We start from the raw sequence: 17,638 nt of genomic DNA on the forward strand, positions 1-17,638 counted from the left end.
TGAGGTTGTACATAGTCACGTGTCAGGCTCCCATCCCCTGAATTGACCGACGTCATGGCGCGTCCATACCAAGGTACCCTGCAACAGCTCTCGAGCTCTCGATCAAAATTCAATATCAAAACCATACTAACCGAGAAATTGCAATGTGCTGATGCCTTAGTTCCTTCGGGGGATTCTCCCTTTCTTTTCCTTCGTCTCTGCAACTGTTCAAGATGCGTTCAGCAACCAAGTTTCGCATCCCGCCAATCAGTTCCTCCATATCCCCAAGATTTCAACCCAAGATCCTCACCACCTTCCGCAGCAGACCACCACCAATTTCCAATTTCTCGCCATCGGGTTCTACCTCACCTTTAAGATCACTGAATCGAGCATTCTCATCAACAAATCTGCAGAGGAAAGACTATGCAGACCTCGCAAAGGAACTGCACCAAAAAAGCGGAGACAAACACGAAGATGAATTCAATTCCCAAATCGACGACGCAATCGGCCAAGCGAAGGAGCTGCAGACCAGAACACCATGGCACAGAGAAGGAAGCGATAAGCCACCTGTCAAGCGTATGAGGAGTGCGGGTGCTATGACAAAGGGTTTGTCTACTCCCTCTCCTTTCTCATCTCCCCAAGATCCCCACACCACACCCATTCCACCAGCTAACATGAAACAATTCCACAGGCAAACTCCTCACAACCCCCTCCCGCCTCCTAAAACTAATCCTCCCCCTGACAACCCTCGACAAAAACGCGGACCGAAAATCCATCGAACCCCTCGCCCTCCTCGTCCACCCCCAACAACCACTCTCCTACCTAGAACGCCTAATCCAATCTGAACTCCCTATGATAAAGGCCAAAGACGGTAGTGAAAAAGTCCCCGCTGTGCATTTCCGCGCGGAGGACTCGGCGCAGGACGAGATTAAGTCTGCGGAAGAGGGAGAGATGGATGAGATGGAAGAGGAGGGGCTGAAGCAGATGCAAGAGGAGGGCAGTGAGGAGACGATGGTTGATGGGAAGTTGATTAAGTTGGGCAAGATTGAGAATTCGGAGGAGAAGATGGAGAGGATTGCCAAAGAGAGGAAAGAAATGAAAGAAAAGGAGAAGGAGAAAGCTGAAGATCTCGAATTCGGGTTGAGAGGGGGGCCGGGAGAGGGCGGGGTCGAGAGCTATAGTGGGAAAGGAAGAGAAAGATCATCTTCTTCTGGACCACAGAAATTCGTCCGTTGGTCTAGCTCTACCGAGATAGGGGATTTTATCCGTGACGCGGCACGAGGAAAGGAGTTCGCGGTCGAGATCGAGGGCTCGTCATCCGAGATCAGAGTAGGAGTTCCGAGCTTCAACGACAGGACGCACTACCTGCGCGTCCGGCTACGAAAAACCAGCGGGAAACTTGCCAATCTTGCGAGCGTAAAGAAAGAGTGTGATGAGCTCGCTCACCGCAGTGCACAGAGACTGGCGATGGGCGGTTTCGCGGTGTTGGTCAGCTGGTGGGCAGCGATTTACCACTTTACGTTCCAGACGAGCTATGGCTGGGATACCATGGAGCCGATTACGTACCTCGCTGGCTTGTCAACAATCATGCTTGGTTACTTGTGGTTTCTGTACCATAATCGCGAAGTTTCGTATCGTGCGGCGCTGAATTTGACAGTGTCAAGGAGGCAGAGCCATTTGTATGAAGTCAAGGGCTTTGATGTGCAGAAGTGGGACCAGTTGATTGAAGAGGCGAATGCGTTGAGGAAGGAGATCAAGCAGGTGGCGCAAGAGTATGACGTTGAGTGGGATGAGCGGAAGGATGAGGGGAGTGAGGAAGTACATGATGCGTTGAAGAAGGAGAGGAAAACCAGTAGGAAGAAAGATGATGATGACGACGACGATGGGGAGGGGAAGGAGAAGAAACCCAAGAAGGAATAATGCAAAACCTGGTCTTGAGTTCCCCTTCTGGTAGGCTTTCGTGTATTGAATGTTGGAGTAGATGCATTGCGTGCGAGGGGGATACCAACATACACCGTCCATTTCCTGCTTACCCTTCGGGTGCCCTATTCAACTGTATCCAGTGTACACTTGTTCCAGATGCACAGTCCATGCTCGTCAGAGGAATCGCTTCCATGTCGAGATAGCAGATCATCGATGGATCAGAAAAGGGGAAGCGAAGATAGGTCTTAACGTCTTGGCATTCGTCTCGAGCCATTCTTTCCTTGTGTGCAAAGTGATATTTCGGTCTTTGCCTTTGCCTTGTTGCTTTCTTTCAATTTGCTTGTTGGAGAGGAGGAGTTTATGGATGTGTGGGGTCGTTTCGATTTGGATTTAGGGCAGAGGGACTGGTTGGCGAGAGGAGGTGTCCTGTCGAGTGGACAAATTCGACTTTCTTTCGAGACATAGTCTGCGGGTGCGCATTCCATACGTGGGGTGGATGAATTGAGGTGATTTATTTATTCGTACTGAGTGGTGGTAGTGCCACAGAATCGGGGAGGTTCGGCAGCTGTCGCGAAGTGTGGTTGAGGAAGCGAGGGCTGATGGCTGCGAGGGACGGTATTGTGGGAGGACTGGGAGGAGTCAATTCTGTCCTGCCAGCCGGTATGCTATCCGCGAGAGCTTTTTGGCTGTTCGTAGCTGTCGTGGTGAGGTTTCTGCTCTGTTGAAGGGTAAGTGAAGAAGGAAAGGTGTTCGCAGCGCGCTCGGAAATGAGAAGCGAGTGGTGAACGGAATTCAATCGCGTTGGATACAGACAGCACAGATAACCCTTGTAGAAGGCTTTGGACGTGACCGTCGCGATTATTGTGAGTTTATCTCCCCACTCAAGGGCGCAAATACGAGCTCTTGGGTATTCGAACGTGCGCTGGTGACGATCCGCATGCTTCCATCGCGGCTCTAGAAGCTTGAGAAGGCACCGAGTGTACGGTTCTGTAGATAGTGCAGGGCGTTAAGGTACGGAGTATCTCAATATTGATTCTGGTTCGTGTTGTAGGGAGGACCAACTGATGCGAGACGAGGTTGTAGGAATGAAGTCACTTGTTGATAGATATTGTGTGAAAAGGAAAGAGGAGAAGGCGGAGAAGGGAGCTCTTAACATCTCGGAGCCCTGCTCAGAACTGGGGGCGGTATTGATGTTGATTGGGGAGGGCAATTGCGTCGGATACGGAGCAGACGGCAGATGTAATTCAGGCGGCTGTCAACACCAAGTCTCTCAGCTTATGGACCGAGGGGATTAAAGGGTATCATGAAGAAAGTTATTATTGTCTTAACCATCTTACATTACGTTCTCTCCTAGGTCGGGACCTCGGCAGCACTCGACGCCCGAGCATAGCAAGCAGCATGACGAAACTGTACAGTACGCATCCCGCACTCTATTACAAGTACCCCAATCCCAACCCCATGCTCTCCTGCTATCTATCACCTCCCAGGCCCTCGCAATGACGTTTCAAAACTCTCTACTATTGCAATCACAATCACCAATATCTATCACAATCTCTTCACATGCCAGGAAAGGGTCCAAGACCACCCCAGCTCCACACCCACCACAGATTGGAATGCCGCTCCACACACGCCATCTCCCTCGCCGGCAAATCGCCCCATCGAGCCTCCGGCTGCTTGGCCGTCCAGTAACCCTTGTCGTTGAACCCGTCCGATCCCCACGCTTAGCCGCACCCACCTCGATACACAGGGCCACGTGGGCTGTCCTGCATTTCGGATCCCGATCCCTGGACGCCGCTATCTGCACAAGGCTGCCCGTGGAGCGTATCACACAATATCGATTGATTTGTTGGGGCTGGATATGGTATCAATTTGAATCTGAGGGGTGGTGGGGGTTGGGGGTTGGGGATGGGGTTGGAAATGTGGGGAAGTGTTCAGATGTCTGATTGCTGCTAATTTCGTGCAATCATATTACATATATCCTTCTGCCCAACAAAAAACCCGATAATACAAAGAAGATGATGAATACAATCTGGTGCTTTGAGGCTCCTGTGATCTTTCAAAAGTATTTACTGGAAGGGGAAATGGAAATTTGCATTCATCCAAGCTTACGTTAAAAGACTTCCGAATGATTCTCGTGCGCTCAGCGTTGACCCTAAAAGATCTGTCTCCATTTCATCTTATTCTTCTGTAATTCTAACGTGTCATGTCCCTGACGGGATCGTAGTAGACTTTCTCGTCTTCCCCATTCGCTGGGCTGGGGTCGTATGGTGCATAAGTCTGAGCGGCGGGGTATGTGTACCCCGCAGGGTACCCCGCAGTATACCCACTGCTCACTGCAGGAGTTGCTACACTTATCAGTACAAATAATGGCGTTGCCATGAACGGGCAAACTTGGGTAGCACACCTGCTGCATAGCCTCCTGAATAGCCTCCTGCATAGTATTCTTGGGGCGCTGGGGCTATGAAAAGGTCAGTGGAGAACTTGACTTATACCCTTGCTTGCATTGACGTGGAGGGGAATTGTGGCTTGGGTTGGTAGTCTGATAAACGGACGATGTTGATATTAACTCCCCGCAATCATTTCTTCAGGACCAGGAAGAGAGAAACACTCAGCACAGGATGACATACCTGAAGTCATTGATTCCTCGGGATAATATTCCTCTGGCTCATCGTAGTACTGCTCATGCTCTTCGGATCGATGCTTATGATGATGTCTTGAGCTACTCCTATGGCGATGAGAGTGATGGTGTTTCCCACTCCCCGAGCCCTTGCCAGGATTTCGATTTCTGCCGTCACGATAACGGAATTTGTGATAGAGGAACCATCGTGCTATCCAATTTGGGCAGTCGGGTGTTTTGACCGCGAGGTCCCAGTACCATTGAGTATGCGGGTTGCCGCTTTGGGCGATGCGTCTCATAGCTTCATCCTTCGAGTTCTCTTTTATATCGCTCCAGTCGTAGGGGGGCCGCCGCTTGCAGTTCTCTTTGAGGTGGTAGTTCTCCGAGGTTAGCCATTTATAGACTACGTCCGTCTCTTTCTGCAATGTGGCTAAGAATTAGCGATAGTAATAACCTTAAACTCTAAAACAATTAAAATCGACATGGAGGGCCGAGCGGCAGGGTCCTATCGAGGGTTGGTGGAGGAGCAATTAGCGCAACTTACCGCCATTAGGGAATACGTCTCGGCATCCATACTGAGATGCTTGAGGAGGTCATCCTTTCTTTGGCTCATGGATAGAGGTGCAAGTGCTGCCATGCTGGTGATCGAGATACTAAAGAAGTCCTAGTTTCCAACAACGGAGAAGTGTGTTATCCTTGGGGTCGATTCGATGCCATGGTCAGATATACCGCAAGCGCGGGTGGCCCACTTTCGTGCGGCCGGACGAGTTGATCATCGTGGACATCTCCCTTAGCTCGTATGTTTTGAACCAAGTATGGCATGGCACTGCAGCACCGCTGCCCTACTCTGCTTGCAGGCGCCCTTTGAGGTGAGTGGCGTGGCGTGATAAAGAGAAGAGCGGAGGCGAGTATCCTGGTCGGGTGGCTCCCTGTATAGAAAGTCTTGGCAATGTATATTTGGCGAGGGACCATAACTGGTTGGGATGAGCAGGTGGGCGAAAAAAGGATATCATAGTTGATCGGCGATGATGGAATCGTGCGGAAAAGTTTTGTAAACTTGGAAAAGCAACTGCAAGGCCTGACCAATCACTCGTCAGTAATATTCAGCTTGTCTCTAAGTTCATTTCGAGTGAAAGCTGGCGAACAGAGAAAACGGCCGAGAGGCTCCAAACCTCCTTCATCGAGAAGCAACTGCCTTTTTTTAGATCGGAGCGACTCCCCGAAGCCGACGAGAGACACGAGGGTCGCCCAGACCACCCAGACAGCTGTCAGGATGCGAGATGGCTGACCAAGGGAAAAAAAACGTTGTGTTGAGTTGCACGAAAAGACCCTGCATGAGGAGGTTGTGTGACTGTGGACAGAAAATGCCATGTTCTTGGGGGGCTATGACTTCAGCCTCGACCGCCTGGATAAGACGGAACTGTGTTACGGTAATGGTGCAGGTAGAAAAGAATCAATAAAGGTTGAAGGTATGCAAGTAAAAAGCGGCAAGGACATGGAGAAGATGGACGTGTGCATGAAAACTCTGGTTGAAATGGGAGTGACGCTGATGCAGATGATAGGCGGTGCCGCTCTTTCCCACTCCAGAGATCCTTGCCAGCGACTTTGAAATGTGGCATGCCAGGCGAATGAGAGTACTCGAGACAGATGAGAGGAGTAGTCCAGCGAGCGAATGGAGAAAGCCCGCGATGGTGGCATGCAGCGCCAGACCGCAGAACCGGCCGATTCGTCAACCGAGGGGGGCATCTCGACCATGCCGTCGTCAAAAGCGTCGCCGATAAGTGTGAGAAGAGCCGAAGGGGGAAAGGGACAGAAAACTGCTAAGCAGGACGAAGGGACTTGAGGCCCTGCCAAGGGCGTGGTTGGAGGTCCGGCAAAGCAGAGTGGAGTGGCTGGCCGAATGCGTAGCAGATCTCTCATTGCTCCCCCTGAGTCAGGCACCATTGAGGAGAGTGATGCGTGTGGCTGGCACTTGGGCACTTGCTCACACGCCCGAGTCAGGCCCATCCCCCACCACGAATGACGCTCTATCCGTGCTACCCAAGTCGCAAATTCGACCGTGGGTTACTAGTACCGTCGCTTGAATCATGGGGAAGACGAGGGAAGGCGAAGGGGCAGCTCGCACGTGGTCTCTGGCCTAGAGGAGGCTGAATCTTGGAAGACATCGCCCACCCCGACGCCCGATGCCGATCAGGGGCCGGTTGCCAAATTTAACTGCGGGAAGGAACACGAAGAAAGCAAGCTCAAAGCCTCTGCCCAGTGCCCAAAGAGGAGACAGTGGTTGGCAGTTGACTTGTGCTGTTCCCAGGGCAGCCCTTGCCACCTTGCATCAGATAAGGTCACCGCAGGACCCCGCTACTGTACCAGTATGTATGAATTGACAGAACATCATCAAGGCTTGCAAACAGCTGGGAGAACGTCCGGTCAGACCACAATTAACTTTGCTTTTCTCCGAAGACCAATGCTGGCCGCCAGCCTCCGCCCACTGTTCCACACTGTGGAACCCTCTCGGGATGGACATCAGGAGAGGAGCTGAAGCGTGCCCATTGAAGCCTTGCGGTCCTAGGCCTTGGCCTGGAGGGATCCCGCGCCGATGCAGTTGCCAGCGGCGGGCTGGGCATTGCTTGGTGGGGTGAGTGAGTGGTGGTGCCATCAGGCGAGAACAGCAAACATCGACAATTCGCAACAAACTGCAAAGTTTTCTTGCGCCAACCGCCACAAAACCTGTGTGCTCTCCCAGAAATGCGCCGCAGCAGACGACCAGTGCATTGACCGATTCTCCGCTGAGAGGATACAGGCAGGGCAGACACTTGCTGCAAGCCCTGGCAACGTTGGTCGAAACCGAAGGGCAGAGCAGATCCTGTTATGAATACTTCGCAGGTTGTTACCCACTTGAGCAACACCCAGAGTCGTACGAGCTCACGGCCCCGACTTCGCGACGAGACCGTCCATGAGCAAGCGCGATGGCGCCCACTCCGAACCTCGTGCACCTCCCCAATGGCCAGAACTTGACAGTCTTGCCAGTCTTCGGCGGCTTCTTCTTCAAATCCAATGAACTCAACCTCCACGGCAGTGTCTTTCCTGCTGGGTGGACAGTCATCCTCCAGTCCGAGGACTACTCCGACGACCACGAAGCTGAAAGGGATACAAGAGATACAGAGCCCAGCGGCATGCCAAAGGAGAGGAAGCGGCACATCCATCCCTTCAAGCGCCCTACACTGCACAATGATAACCTCTTCATCTCCTCAATCTCGAATCCCTCGAGCCACGACTTCAAGACCCCGACGAGCCCGACTCGGCAGATAGCGATGATGTTGTGGGCAACTCTGTATTGGTATTTCCATCAGCCTGAGCCTTCACCGTATCTGACGACCGATGCATCGAAGCATACACCAGATGCGGGAAAGCCGCGGGGAGATTGGCGGATCAACATCAAAAGAGAGGGTGTGCTTCGAGGACGGAACTTGATACAAAAGCTGGAAAGAATGGGATTGATCACATCCGAAGATTCTTCGGTTGGCACAAATGTGGAGGAGAACACAGCAGAAGGATGGTCCGAAATGTTTATCTCGAAGAGGACGTTCTGGCAGCTATCTGCGAAGCTATTTTTATTCACTTTGACTCCAACAAATGGATCATCTTTTCCGGGATCACCTTACGGGAGCAGGCCCAGCTCTCCCGTTCGCGGTGAGCAACATAGGAACCCTTCTCCAAATCAGCGAGACTCTGGAGATCACAGTGCGGCAGCCCAGGGTACAAATTCAGGGCTTTGGTCACCATCCACTGCTGGCCCGTTTTCGTCTGGCAGTCATTTGCCAACATACTTTCCACCGCCGCCTCTACAATATACTATAACATCTGGCATCCGGCACCCGTTGCGCCCGAAACCACCTAGGCAAGGCGAGATTTTCTATACTCGTTTTGTTCCTAGTGTGGGACAATATCTCTCCTTCCGTTGTGCATCCCTTTCCTCCAAGCCTGTTGCCTATAATGGACCCTCAAGCTCGACTGCATCACTCAATGCCCCAAAACAGCACCAGCCAGGATCATCATTATCATCTCTACCTACTCATATCTCTGTGGCTGCTATGGCAGACCTCACACCTCCATCGCCGTTAGCTGAACCCCAACAAGACACTTCCCTGATGTCTGATCTCCAACTCTTGAACAAATGGATGAATATTGACCGAGTTTCTAAATTCTGGGGATGCTCCGGCCCGCAAAGCACGCAGGAAAGCTTCCTCCAGAATAATTTGACCTCCAAACATTCGTTCCCAGTGATTGGTCTTTGGGACGGGAAGCCATTCGGCTATTTTGAAATTTATTGGGTGAAAGAAGATGTCCTTGGCAAGCAATTGGGCAATGGTGCTGGGGATCACGATCGTGGTGCTCATGTGTTGGTCGGAGAAGATGAATTCCGAGGTAAAAATCGTGTCAAGTGCTGGATCACAGCTCTTGCGCATTGGGCTTTCGTTCAAGATTACAGAACCAATGCAATGGTCCTTGAGCCAAGAGTCGATAATGAGAGGTACGCGCACTTCCCACCTACAACGAGAGGGTGAGCTAATTCGTAATGTAGGTTTATTTCGACTCTCAGCGAAGCGGGATTCCTCAAAGAAGGAGAGATCACGTTCCCTCACAAGCAAAGCGCTTTTGTAAAGTTAAGACGGGAAAACTTTGACGGCCCTGAATTGTGATCACGTGGGGATCTCCACGACTTCTTCAATTTGTTGGACAGGCTTAGCATGCTTTCATAAGTTTATGAATTATGATAAGGAGTGTTTCGGTCAGCCGAGCATTGCTCATTCAAAGTTTTATAAAGATTTACAAATGTATAATAACAGTTCGAACATGCTGCGAGCTGTCTACTTCGCCTCGCTGCAAATTTAGTGGTCAGAGAAAGTTTTCGTTGATAAACGCAGTGATCATTGTACCGTCAGAGTCTGGAGTAAGTGCCACGTATCCACTTCGTATTATTAATGTATCATTTATCTCCCAACTACTCTTACAATACGCACTTATTACATCCAACCATTCTCAGGCAAAAGCCCTCAAATTCCCGTCCACACCCTGGCCCCCCGATATCCATCCGTTGCAAACAAGTGTCAAGGCAGCTCAACCTGCTCCGGGCTCGACACCATTCCCTTTGGGCTCGGTTCTGGGCGGTAGCGTAGCCTTCAAATAAGCAGCCCCTCCAACTCCCCCCTTTCCCAACTTCGCTGCAGGAGAGACTGGCAACTCCATCTCCACCCTCTCATATGGCCCCTTTCGTACAACTGCCTCTGTCCCCCCAGTCCATGGCGGAGGTTGCCGTGCTCGAACTGAAGCTCTCCTCTTCCGGCGGTGAAGGCAGAAGAATGCCCTAGAGGCGAGGAGGGCGAGGGAGAGGATGCCGGCGTCCAAGCTGAAGCCGAGTTTCAGCGGGGATGTGGGCGTTTTGGTGTCCTGGGAAGAGGTGAGGCATATGGTTGGGGATGTGAATGTTGTTGGGGCTGAGGGGGTGGAAGGAAGGAGACCAGAGGGAGTCTTGACTAGGGGCTGGGAGAATGGGGATGGTGCCGCTGAAGAGGGCGCCGGTTTGGGGCTTAACCCCGATTCTGCTTTTGGGGCTGCAGATCGAGCAGAAGTTGTTGAGGTCGGATCTGGAGAGGATGGTGGCGGATAAGATGCCGTTGAGGATGCCGGGGCAGAGGGTGGCGAACTGGTATCTGGTGGGAAGAACGGGGTGACGGTGGTGAACGCAATAGCAATCACATGGAAAGCAGCATTCAGGCTCGACTTGGAACGAATGCAGCCTCCCGCATGGCAACGGTTGGGTTGTTTGGTGACACCGCAGGCTGCGAACTACAGGAAGCCATGCGCTACCTCGCCTATATCAACGCATGTATCGTATGTATTCCAACTTCGAGAATCAATTGGGTCCAGAACTAGATTCATGAAGTCAGCAAAGAATGCCCGTTGGTGTGCATGCGCAACCGCTGGGGGGTCCGAGTCGATCATCCCATAATGTGCTTCCTGGACTCGGCCAATTCGCTGCTTAAGAGGTGAGTATATCCTTTTCTCTCATATCCCTTCTTTCGCTATCCACTTTCTCAAACCTGCCATCGCGTTCCGATTCTCGTCCTCCTTCTCTGAGCTAAGTTCTGGCTGGCTTCTAAGATGTCAATGCACTGGCAACACTTCTCATCCTCTCCCGCATCACAACAGCAGACCCACAAACTTGCTCGCCTTTCCCCCTACTCAAAACACCCAACGGCAACGGACCCCTCACAGAACCCAGTCCTTCCTCGACACCATGCAGGTCTTCAAATGGACAATCAACAGATCTTCCACCAGCCTCGCCTTGTACGAGAAAGACACCGTCGGCACTCAGCAACTCTTCTGCAGTTAGTTTCTCTCCTCCCACACTGTGCTTTCAAAATCCTTCCGGGTTTACTAATAGAGTTGGCATTTCTCAGCGGAGTGTGCCCACAGCTCCTTTGCCTGGGATGGCGATCCCACAGGAACTGTGGGCAGCGAGTTTTTACCTTCTGCTCTTTGATCCTAGGCCGACAGGGGGCCAACCACTTAGCTCAGTCGAGAGATTTTAATATCAGCGATGCGTCTACGGACACAACGACGACAGCGGTCATTGCTGGCGCGGCGATTACGGACGGGGGCTTGGGTTCTGTGCTCTTGAGTATTCTGTCTGCGGAGGCTTCTGCCTTCTCGCCTACCCAGGTATCTTCAACGGCGCCGCCATCCGTCGAGAGAATACCAGGCCCGCCGACTTCTACCCCATCTACAGCTTCAAATCCAGTTTCTTCTACATCATCAACGTCGACAGGCACTCCTTCATCGCCTCTCTCCTCCCCTGTAGTCTCAGCCTCAACCACAATGACATCAATGAACTTCACCTCCCCGGTATCCACATCTATTGCCCCTCTCAATTCAGACAAACACAACACAATACCGTAACGCCTAAATTTGCACTCAAGCTAGCCCTTGGTCTCGGTCTTGGCATGAGCCTTCTCATCTTCGCCGCTGGAGTACTGTTCTAGCATCAGAGAAAAAAGAAGAAACACCTAGTCCAGGAGGAACCGTCTTTTCGTCAAGGAGCAGAACCGACCGTGGAGGAGATCGCTTATGCGAAGGCGGAGATAGAACGCTCTGGAATGGGTCATGTTGGGAAAAGGGGGGGGCGGCTGGGACGGAAAAGGCAGAACTACCGGAGTCCAAGGTGGCTTGCGACGCAGATTGAACTACCTAACTGAGGGCTCGAGTTGGATTTGGAATCAGGTTGGGAGGATGGGTTAGAGGAGAGGGGAGGGTGTAATGGTGGATGTAAGGTTTGTAGATGGACATGCTGTGAAATTGCCGCTTACTCAAGTAATCTTACCATCACAGTTGGGGTGAATCTCGGGAATCAGACATTTGTTGCACATCTGCTCAAAGATCCTCGTACGTTGATCTCCCTCTGGGACGTAGACACGGTCTTCAAGAAAGCGAATCTTGGATTCCTGCCAAATGTGTGTTGCACATCAGCATTATTGTCCAAGTGCACTGGCGTACAACAAGACTTGTCCAGATCAGATATCGTATCTCTCGTGAACGAAGCCTTTTCTCTTTGTTGCAGATTCTATCCTCGTCTCATGTCCCGATATTTGGCTAGTAAGATTACATTAAGCCATCCCTCACCTCATCTAATGTTTTCGAGATGAAAGGGGGCTAGGCGTGAATCGAGGAAACGGACTTCTTGTTGCACACATCGCATTCATGTCCAAAGCAAGTCTACTTCTACACAACACAACAAATAGCACTGCTGACCTAGGGTCTTCCCCAGCTTGCATCTCTCCCCTCAAAACACAGTTAGTTCGTTTTATCACACACATCGGCCTTCCATCCACTATCACAGCCTCTCTCAGGACTCGAGTTTGTTTTCTCGCCTCTTCTGTTGGGACAAAGGGGTTGGATTGGAGTGAATAGGAGTTTTTCAGGCTTGGTGCTGGGATGTTCTGAGGTTTCTGGTATGTCGAGGGAGGAGGCTTCATCTGACGTGGTCGAGAGTGAATTTTCTCCATCTAGCGGCGTTTTGTTGCACATCGTACCTCCGTTGCCTCCGTTGCCTCCGTCCGTTGTCTCCCTCCGTTGCCTCCCTCCGTTGCCTGCCTCCGTTGCCTCCGGCATTGCATTGCCTCCGGACTAGCCAGGTCTCGTGATGCGGATGTTTCGATGCATATCGGACGGAATTTTTCGATTTCAAGGTTCAAGTTCCACAGAAATTCTCACGCAGATCTGATGAGTACTTTTGAGAAAGCTGATCAAACGATCGTATATAGATATAATTTAATTCAGGATACAAGTACGACGCAAACTTGTTGCAAACCGGGGTTCGTAATTCATATTTCCCCAACCTTCCACCGCTACCGCTTCGCGTCAAGCTCCTCCGATGGTCCAGAGAGTCTACCATCCCACCCGACTTGCTCACGCCTTCTCGACATGAACCCCACCACCTAACGCCGTCTTCTCATCACTCTCGACCCGATCCCCCTCGCTCTCGGAAGCCCAAGGACTAACATCCGTCCCCGTAAACTTCCTCGCCGCCACACCCCTCTCAAACAGAATATCCAACTCACCGTACGTCCTCCCGCGCGGCTCAGGGAGTCTGAAATACGTCCAAAGCCAACACAGCGCACACATCCCCGCCCAAAAGAAGCCCGCCTTGCCCCTCCAGTTCCACGCCGTCGGATTCAGCATATACGGCACGATGACGCCGTTCACGATGCCCATCACGTTATACACATTTCGCGCCAGGACGATGGATTTGGTCTTCAGGCGCGTGGAGGGGATCTCGGCGACGAGGGAGTAGCAGACGGGCCCGACGGTGATGTCGTAGGTGAACGTGTAGACGAGGAGGAGGCTGCCGATGCCCCAGGACGCGCCTTTGGAGTTCGAGATGGAGATGAGGCCGATGAGGAGCAGGAGCAGCGTGAGCAATGCCAGGCCGTAGGTATACAGCGTCCTCCGGCCTGCGCGCGACATGAGGAACCAGGAGCCGACGGTGCCGATGAATCCAATCGCATACTGCCCTCTTGTCAGCTTCCCATTCCACTTCAGTCCTAGGAAGGGGGACGAACCTGCGCCATCGACATATCAAATGCATCCACCGTCGGCAGACCCGCCTGCTCATAAAAGTATGTCGAGTACCCCATAAACGCGCTTCCACAGAGATTCTGAATGGACCATGTGACGCAGACTATTTCCGTCCGTCGCAGATCGATGCCTTTGAAGCAGTCCCAGTACCCGGTGCCAGATTCAAGGGCTTTCTCGAGCTCGTTGGTCGTTACCATCATGGCGATTGTTTGGTCGACGTTGAAGGTCTCGTCGGCGTTTTTGGCCGAGGTGAGGGAGAGGAGGGCTTTTTTGGCGTCTTCGGTGCGGCCTTTGCGGACGAGCCACCTGTAGGGACGGTTAGATATGCTGGAGGGAATGGAGGAGGTACGTACCAGGGAGATTCAGGAGCGAAGAGGACACCGATGATGATTGGTACGGGCCAGATCCATTGAATTGCCTGGACATCAAGTGTGTTAGTGCGCTTCGCCTCTTCCGAGCTTTGGACGTGGTCTTTGGCTGGAGCGGACGAAAAGAAGAGCGTGGAACACCTACAAATGGGATTCGATAGCTCCACTGATCGGATCTCGTCACCAGAGCTCTGAGAACCCCAGAACCAACCAACTGTCCCATGACCCAACAAAGGTTGACGTAGGTTGTAAGGTACGCTCGAAGCTGTGTTGGACACACTTCAGACGCATAAGCTGTCGTCAAGGTCTGGAACACTCCCCACGGAATGCCGCACAGGATCTCTCCAATTTGGAGGTCAATGAGGTTCTTGGCGAAGAAAGGGATGAAAATGAAGCATATAACGGCGACCAAAGATACTATCATCGTCTTTCTATATCCGTACCTCTCGCTCACAATACCGTTGATGAAGAGACCGAGGATTTCCCCGACATTTGCACCATTGGAAAGACCTGCTTGCCACGGAGCCGGGATTTGATATGGATTCTTGGGGTCACCTGTTGGGCTACCGTACCGTGCATTGAAGGATGGGAAGGCATAGAAATTGGCCAGAAGGACAACGTCGTACCCTTCCATGACGATAGCCGTAGAGAGGATCATACTGAACATCACAGCTTTGGGGTATGTCTTGAACGCTTGTCCGATGGACATGCTCTTTTCGTTATCGGTGGCATCCTTGGCCTCATTCATGAGGTTTGGCATTTCGGGGTTGATCACAGACATCTTGCGGAACACAGTCTCCGTGGGCTTCAGTGCGTTGACCCCAGCATCGGAGTCACGGTGAGCGGTCGCCATGGTGAATGCTGTGTACCAGAGGTACTCGAGGCAGGGGGGTTTCCAGAAGATTGATGTCTGAGGGGGGCGAGTGCGGAACTCGAAAGATGTCCTCGCTGGAGGATGAGAGCAGTACGGAAATCGAAAATAGGAAGGAAACGCCCCTTATCTACAAAATCGCCTAAACTCTCGGTGATACTTGCACAGCATTCGAGCGAAATCTTGCATGACATGAAGCGGACAGCTTGAAGATCATGAGGTCCATTGTGGAGACCTCAAAAACAAGCAACGGCTCCCAAGTAGTTCCCGCAGCCGCCCTCGAAACTGGGGAACGCCCTCCTACCGGCCAGGTCGACGAGCTACCCCGCCATGATCTGCCCCTCTGCATCCAAACTATCGGTCCGCATTCAAGGCGGCTGGGAGTTGGGGCCCTCAAGACTCTGGGGTTGACAGGAAGAAGGGGTCCCAGCGAACATGGTTGTTGAATCGCACGGGAACAGCTACGTCGGTGTGGGTGGCCGAGGTGCGACATGGCCAACCGAAGCTGGGACGGGGCGCCTCCGGCATGAGAGTGATGGAGTTGCGCTCTCGCAGTTATATTCGGAGGGCTTGCCCGGCGAAACTCATCCAGTTGAAGAGCAATTGTCGACTCGTTCGTGAAGGAACACTACGATGGCTCGGGAATCAGAGGTCCAAGACTCCAACGAGGTGGTAAGCGCGAGAAATGGCAGCTATCGTTGTGTAACAGCGTCGCTCTGCAGCGGGACGGGGATGCCGCAATGTGGCAATGGCCAATGACGCTTCACGTAAGCCGTCCAACGCTCTTCAAAGCATAATAAGACCTCGCCAAGCCAAATACAGTAAGTACTATGCGTACTGCTGATCTTGAATTGAATTGAGAGAAGCGAGGCATATGCCGCGTCTGCAGCTACTGTGTACTAATGCAATGTCTGCGTAGAGATGTCCAAGGAAATAACCCACCTTCAGCCCTGTACCTGGCTCAGCTAGCTTTTGCTGGGAGCTCAACTGGCTCTTATACCTGCCTGATCGAGGAACATCGTTACGCCGTCTGATACCTGATACCATCACGTGGACGAGTTCCAGGACTAACGGGGGAACAACCTCGAGCTCGACCAGTCGAGATGCTTTCTCAGGGGATTTACTGCCGATTGTGTCCTGCCCTACCCCGGCGTCTGTCGGGTCGGGGTCGGGTTGTCCGCCATGGAAAATGTGCTACCTACGCCAACGGTGCCACAGCATCGAATGAAGGCGGGCTTTGCTACGTGGAAGGGCCAGGGTTAGAGAGGAGATACGCGAAGCGGAGAAGCCAATTGGTAGGTTGCGTGACAGGAAAGGGTGGTGTTGAAGAGGGAGAGGAGATAGATGCCTGGTCAGGCTGCCCAGCCTGCTTGGGCTGCTCAGGCTAGGTCAGGGTAGCTCCGGCTGGTCTGCGTGTCTGCGTATCTGCACTCTGCACTCTGCACTCTGCACTCTGCATGTTGGAGACACGAGGCGAGCACAGCAGCTGGGAGGCCTTGGCGGCGTGCACCAGGGACTTTCTTGCAGCCAGGAGTCAGGCGATTGAAGCCTTACTGGGCTACTGGACCTCGAAGCCTGAAGCAGGCCTAGCGCACGTAGTAGCGTGCTTCATCCCCGCCTTTCATTTCTGACACCGGCACCAACACCCCCGCAGCCTCGCCACCGCTAGGGATGCTAAAATTATATAATTTAGGACTTGAATACGTAATATTGTAATATAATCCCTCCGACTTGATTATGGTAATATTATCTGGAGACATCATGTGACCTTAGCCAATTAGAAGCTTCCAATTGACTAGCGCGGTTCCGTGTTCAACCAAACGCATTAATTTACTCCCTTCCACGTGACAAATTATGCACGATTTATACGCTCTTTTATACAGTGCTTTATGCAATACGTATTTGACGACTTGATTATTATAATTACGCCGGACTTGATTATTATATAATCGTAATAATTACAAAACGTGCATCTCTAGCCAATCGCACTAGAGTAACCTTACCACTCTACTTACCACTCCTACCACTCTACGAAGGCCGACGGCATTAAAAATCGTCTAAATTGCTAAGCGAGAGCCTTGAAAATCATTCCCCCCATTCAAAAATTCGCGAAAAACGTCCCTATAATTTTAAAGTCACCAAAATACAAATGAAGGATATTTGAGCTTCTTTTCTATCCTATTAAGCTTGAACTAAAGCATACGAATGTGGTGGCGTTGTGACGCACAATTTTCAAAACTAAGACATTTTGGTGTTCCTTGCACTAGCGAATATGGACGATTTTTAATGCCGTCGGCCCTCGTACCGCGCCACCGCGCTACCCTACCCAGCTCCCCCCCTCTCAACGCTCTCGTTCCCCCTCCTCCTCCCCCTCACCGGATGCCCTCGCCATATCTTTCGCTGGATACAAGTCTCGCCCCGATCCCGACTCCAGCTTTCCATCTTTCCATGGTATTCCGGTAGCCATTCGGACTGCTGCGAAATGGGATGTCGCCAGAACCAATCAAGCCCGCATCCGGTCGTCGCACTGTCTGTGATCATTGTCGTAGACGGCGTAAGTCAATCCTCCCCCCACTAGCTGGCTGGAACTGGCACATGTCAGCACCGAGCCCGACTACCGACAACTGCCCGCTGACCTCTGTCTTCACGAATATAGGCATACGATGTGACGGAGAATTCCCATGCAATCAATGCAACCATGCTTCGTTGAGTTGCAAGAGGGAGCATGTTCCCAAGAGACGGGGGCCC

General features: G+C 52.0%; 8 protein-coding genes across 8 annotated transcripts; 4 read left to right on the forward strand and 4 right to left on the reverse strand.

Annotated features, from left to right (window-relative positions):
- Positions 1-212: 212 nt before the first annotated feature.
- Positions 213-1,899, forward strand: K444DRAFT_525583 (uncharacterized protein; the record flags this gene model as incomplete). The annotated part of the gene is made up of 3 exons (XM_024874457.1): positions 213-585; positions 671-1,013; positions 1,155-1,899. The coding sequence occupies 3 exons, from the start codon at positions 213-215 to the stop codon at positions 1,897-1,899; spliced, it is 1,461 nt and encodes a 486-aa protein (XP_024738904.1).
- A 455-nt stretch (positions 1,900-2,354) lies between these two features.
- On the reverse strand, positions 2,355-3,123 carry K444DRAFT_360441 (uncharacterized protein). Its single transcript, XM_024872176.1, has 2 exons — positions 2,842-3,123; positions 2,355-2,765 (listed from the first exon to the last, which is right to left on the reverse strand). Exons 1-2 carry the CDS (start codon positions 2,847-2,849, stop codon positions 2,414-2,416), a joined length of 360 nt encoding a protein of 119 aa, XP_024738905.1. The 5' UTR covers positions 2,850-3,123; the 3' UTR covers positions 2,355-2,413.
- Positions 3,124-4,211: 1,088 nt separating this feature from the next.
- K444DRAFT_360506 (uncharacterized protein) lies at positions 4,212-5,516 on the reverse strand. Its single transcript, XM_024872177.1, has 4 exons — positions 5,064-5,516; positions 4,530-4,938; positions 4,307-4,441; positions 4,212-4,247 (listed from the first exon to the last, which is right to left on the reverse strand). Exons 1-3 carry the CDS (start codon positions 5,154-5,156, stop codon positions 4,389-4,391), a joined length of 555 nt encoding a protein of 184 aa, XP_024738906.1. The 5' UTR covers positions 5,157-5,516; the 3' UTR covers positions 4,212-4,247; positions 4,307-4,388.
- Positions 5,517-5,566: 50 nt separating this feature from the next.
- On the reverse strand, positions 5,567-6,687 carry K444DRAFT_360374 (uncharacterized protein). Its single transcript, XM_024872175.1, has one exon. The coding sequence runs from the start codon at positions 6,524-6,526 to the stop codon at positions 5,945-5,947; it is 582 nt and encodes a 193-aa protein (XP_024738907.1). The 5' UTR covers positions 6,527-6,687; the 3' UTR covers positions 5,567-5,944.
- A 795-nt stretch (positions 6,688-7,482) lies between these two features.
- K444DRAFT_628028 (siderophore biosynthesis protein-like protein) lies at positions 7,483-9,216 on the forward strand (the record flags this gene model as incomplete). The annotated part of the gene is made up of 2 exons (XM_024882876.1): positions 7,483-9,047; positions 9,099-9,216. The coding sequence occupies 2 exons, from the start codon at positions 7,483-7,485 to the stop codon at positions 9,214-9,216; spliced, it is 1,683 nt and encodes a 560-aa protein (XP_024738908.1).
- Positions 9,217-10,047: 831 nt separating this feature from the next.
- Positions 10,048-11,952, forward strand: K444DRAFT_360587 (uncharacterized protein). The gene is made up of 4 exons (XM_024872178.1): positions 10,048-10,408; positions 10,470-10,563; positions 10,679-10,905; positions 10,962-11,952. Exons 1-4 carry the CDS (start codon positions 10,402-10,404, stop codon positions 11,474-11,476), a joined length of 843 nt encoding a protein of 280 aa, XP_024738909.1. The 5' UTR covers positions 10,048-10,401; the 3' UTR covers positions 11,477-11,952.
- A 1,030-nt stretch (positions 11,953-12,982) lies between these two features.
- Positions 12,983-14,728, reverse strand: K444DRAFT_525426 (putative maltose permease; the record flags this gene model as incomplete). The annotated part of the gene is made up of 4 exons (XM_024874445.1): positions 12,983-13,582; positions 13,636-13,957; positions 14,005-14,069; positions 14,165-14,728. 4 exons carry the CDS (start codon positions 14,726-14,728, stop codon positions 12,983-12,985), a joined length of 1,551 nt encoding a protein of 516 aa, XP_024738910.1.
- A 2,328-nt stretch (positions 14,729-17,056) lies between these two features.
- K444DRAFT_611222 (uncharacterized protein) lies at positions 17,057-17,598 on the forward strand. Its single transcript, XM_024879903.1, has one exon. It carries the CDS (start codon positions 17,096-17,098, stop codon positions 17,351-17,353), a length of 258 nt encoding a protein of 85 aa, XP_024738911.1. The 5' UTR covers positions 17,057-17,095; the 3' UTR covers positions 17,354-17,598.
- The last annotated feature ends 40 nt before the right edge of the window (positions 17,599-17,638 follow it).

Source organism: Hyaloscypha bicolor, assembly GCF_002865645.1.
Source record: "Hyaloscypha bicolor E unplaced genomic scaffold K444scaffold_55, whole genome shotgun sequence".
Classification (NCBI taxonomy): Eukaryota; Fungi; Ascomycota; class Leotiomycetes; order Helotiales; family Hyaloscyphaceae; genus Hyaloscypha; species Hyaloscypha bicolor.

What these genes read in the sequence shown, in the direction of transcription:
- K444DRAFT_360506 (XM_024872177.1), bottom strand. Translation starts at nt 5,156, where the DNA reads ATGGCAGCACTTGCACCTCTATCCATGAGCCAAAGAAAGGATGACCTC. An exon ending in AGACGTATTCCCTAATGGCG is followed by an intron (nt 4,939 to 5,063) that starts GTAAGTTGCGCT and finishes GCCACATTGCAG; the next exon opens with AAAGAGACGGACGTAGTCTA. An exon ending in CGAGGAATCAATGACTTCAG is followed by an intron (nt 4,442 to 4,529) that starts GTATGTCATCCT and finishes TCCGTTTATCAG; the next exon opens with ACTACCAACCCAAGCCACAA.
- K444DRAFT_360374 (XM_024872175.1), bottom strand. Translation starts at nt 6,526, where the DNA reads ATGGGCCTGACTCGGGCGTGTGAGCAAGTGCCCAAGTGCCAGCCACAC.
- K444DRAFT_360587 (XM_024872178.1), top strand. An exon ending in GCCAATTCGCTGCTTAAGAG is followed by an intron (nt 10,564 to 10,678) that starts GTGAGTATATCC and finishes CTGGCTTCTAAG; the next exon opens with ATGTCAATGCACTGGCAACA. An exon ending in CACTCAGCAACTCTTCTGCA is followed by an intron (nt 10,906 to 10,961) that starts GTTAGTTTCTCT and finishes GTTTACTAATAG; the next exon opens with AGTTGGCATTTCTCAGCGGA.
- K444DRAFT_611222 (XM_024879903.1), top strand. Translation starts at nt 17,096, where the DNA reads ATGTGGTGGCGTTGTGACGCACAATTTTCAAAACTAAGACATTTTGGT.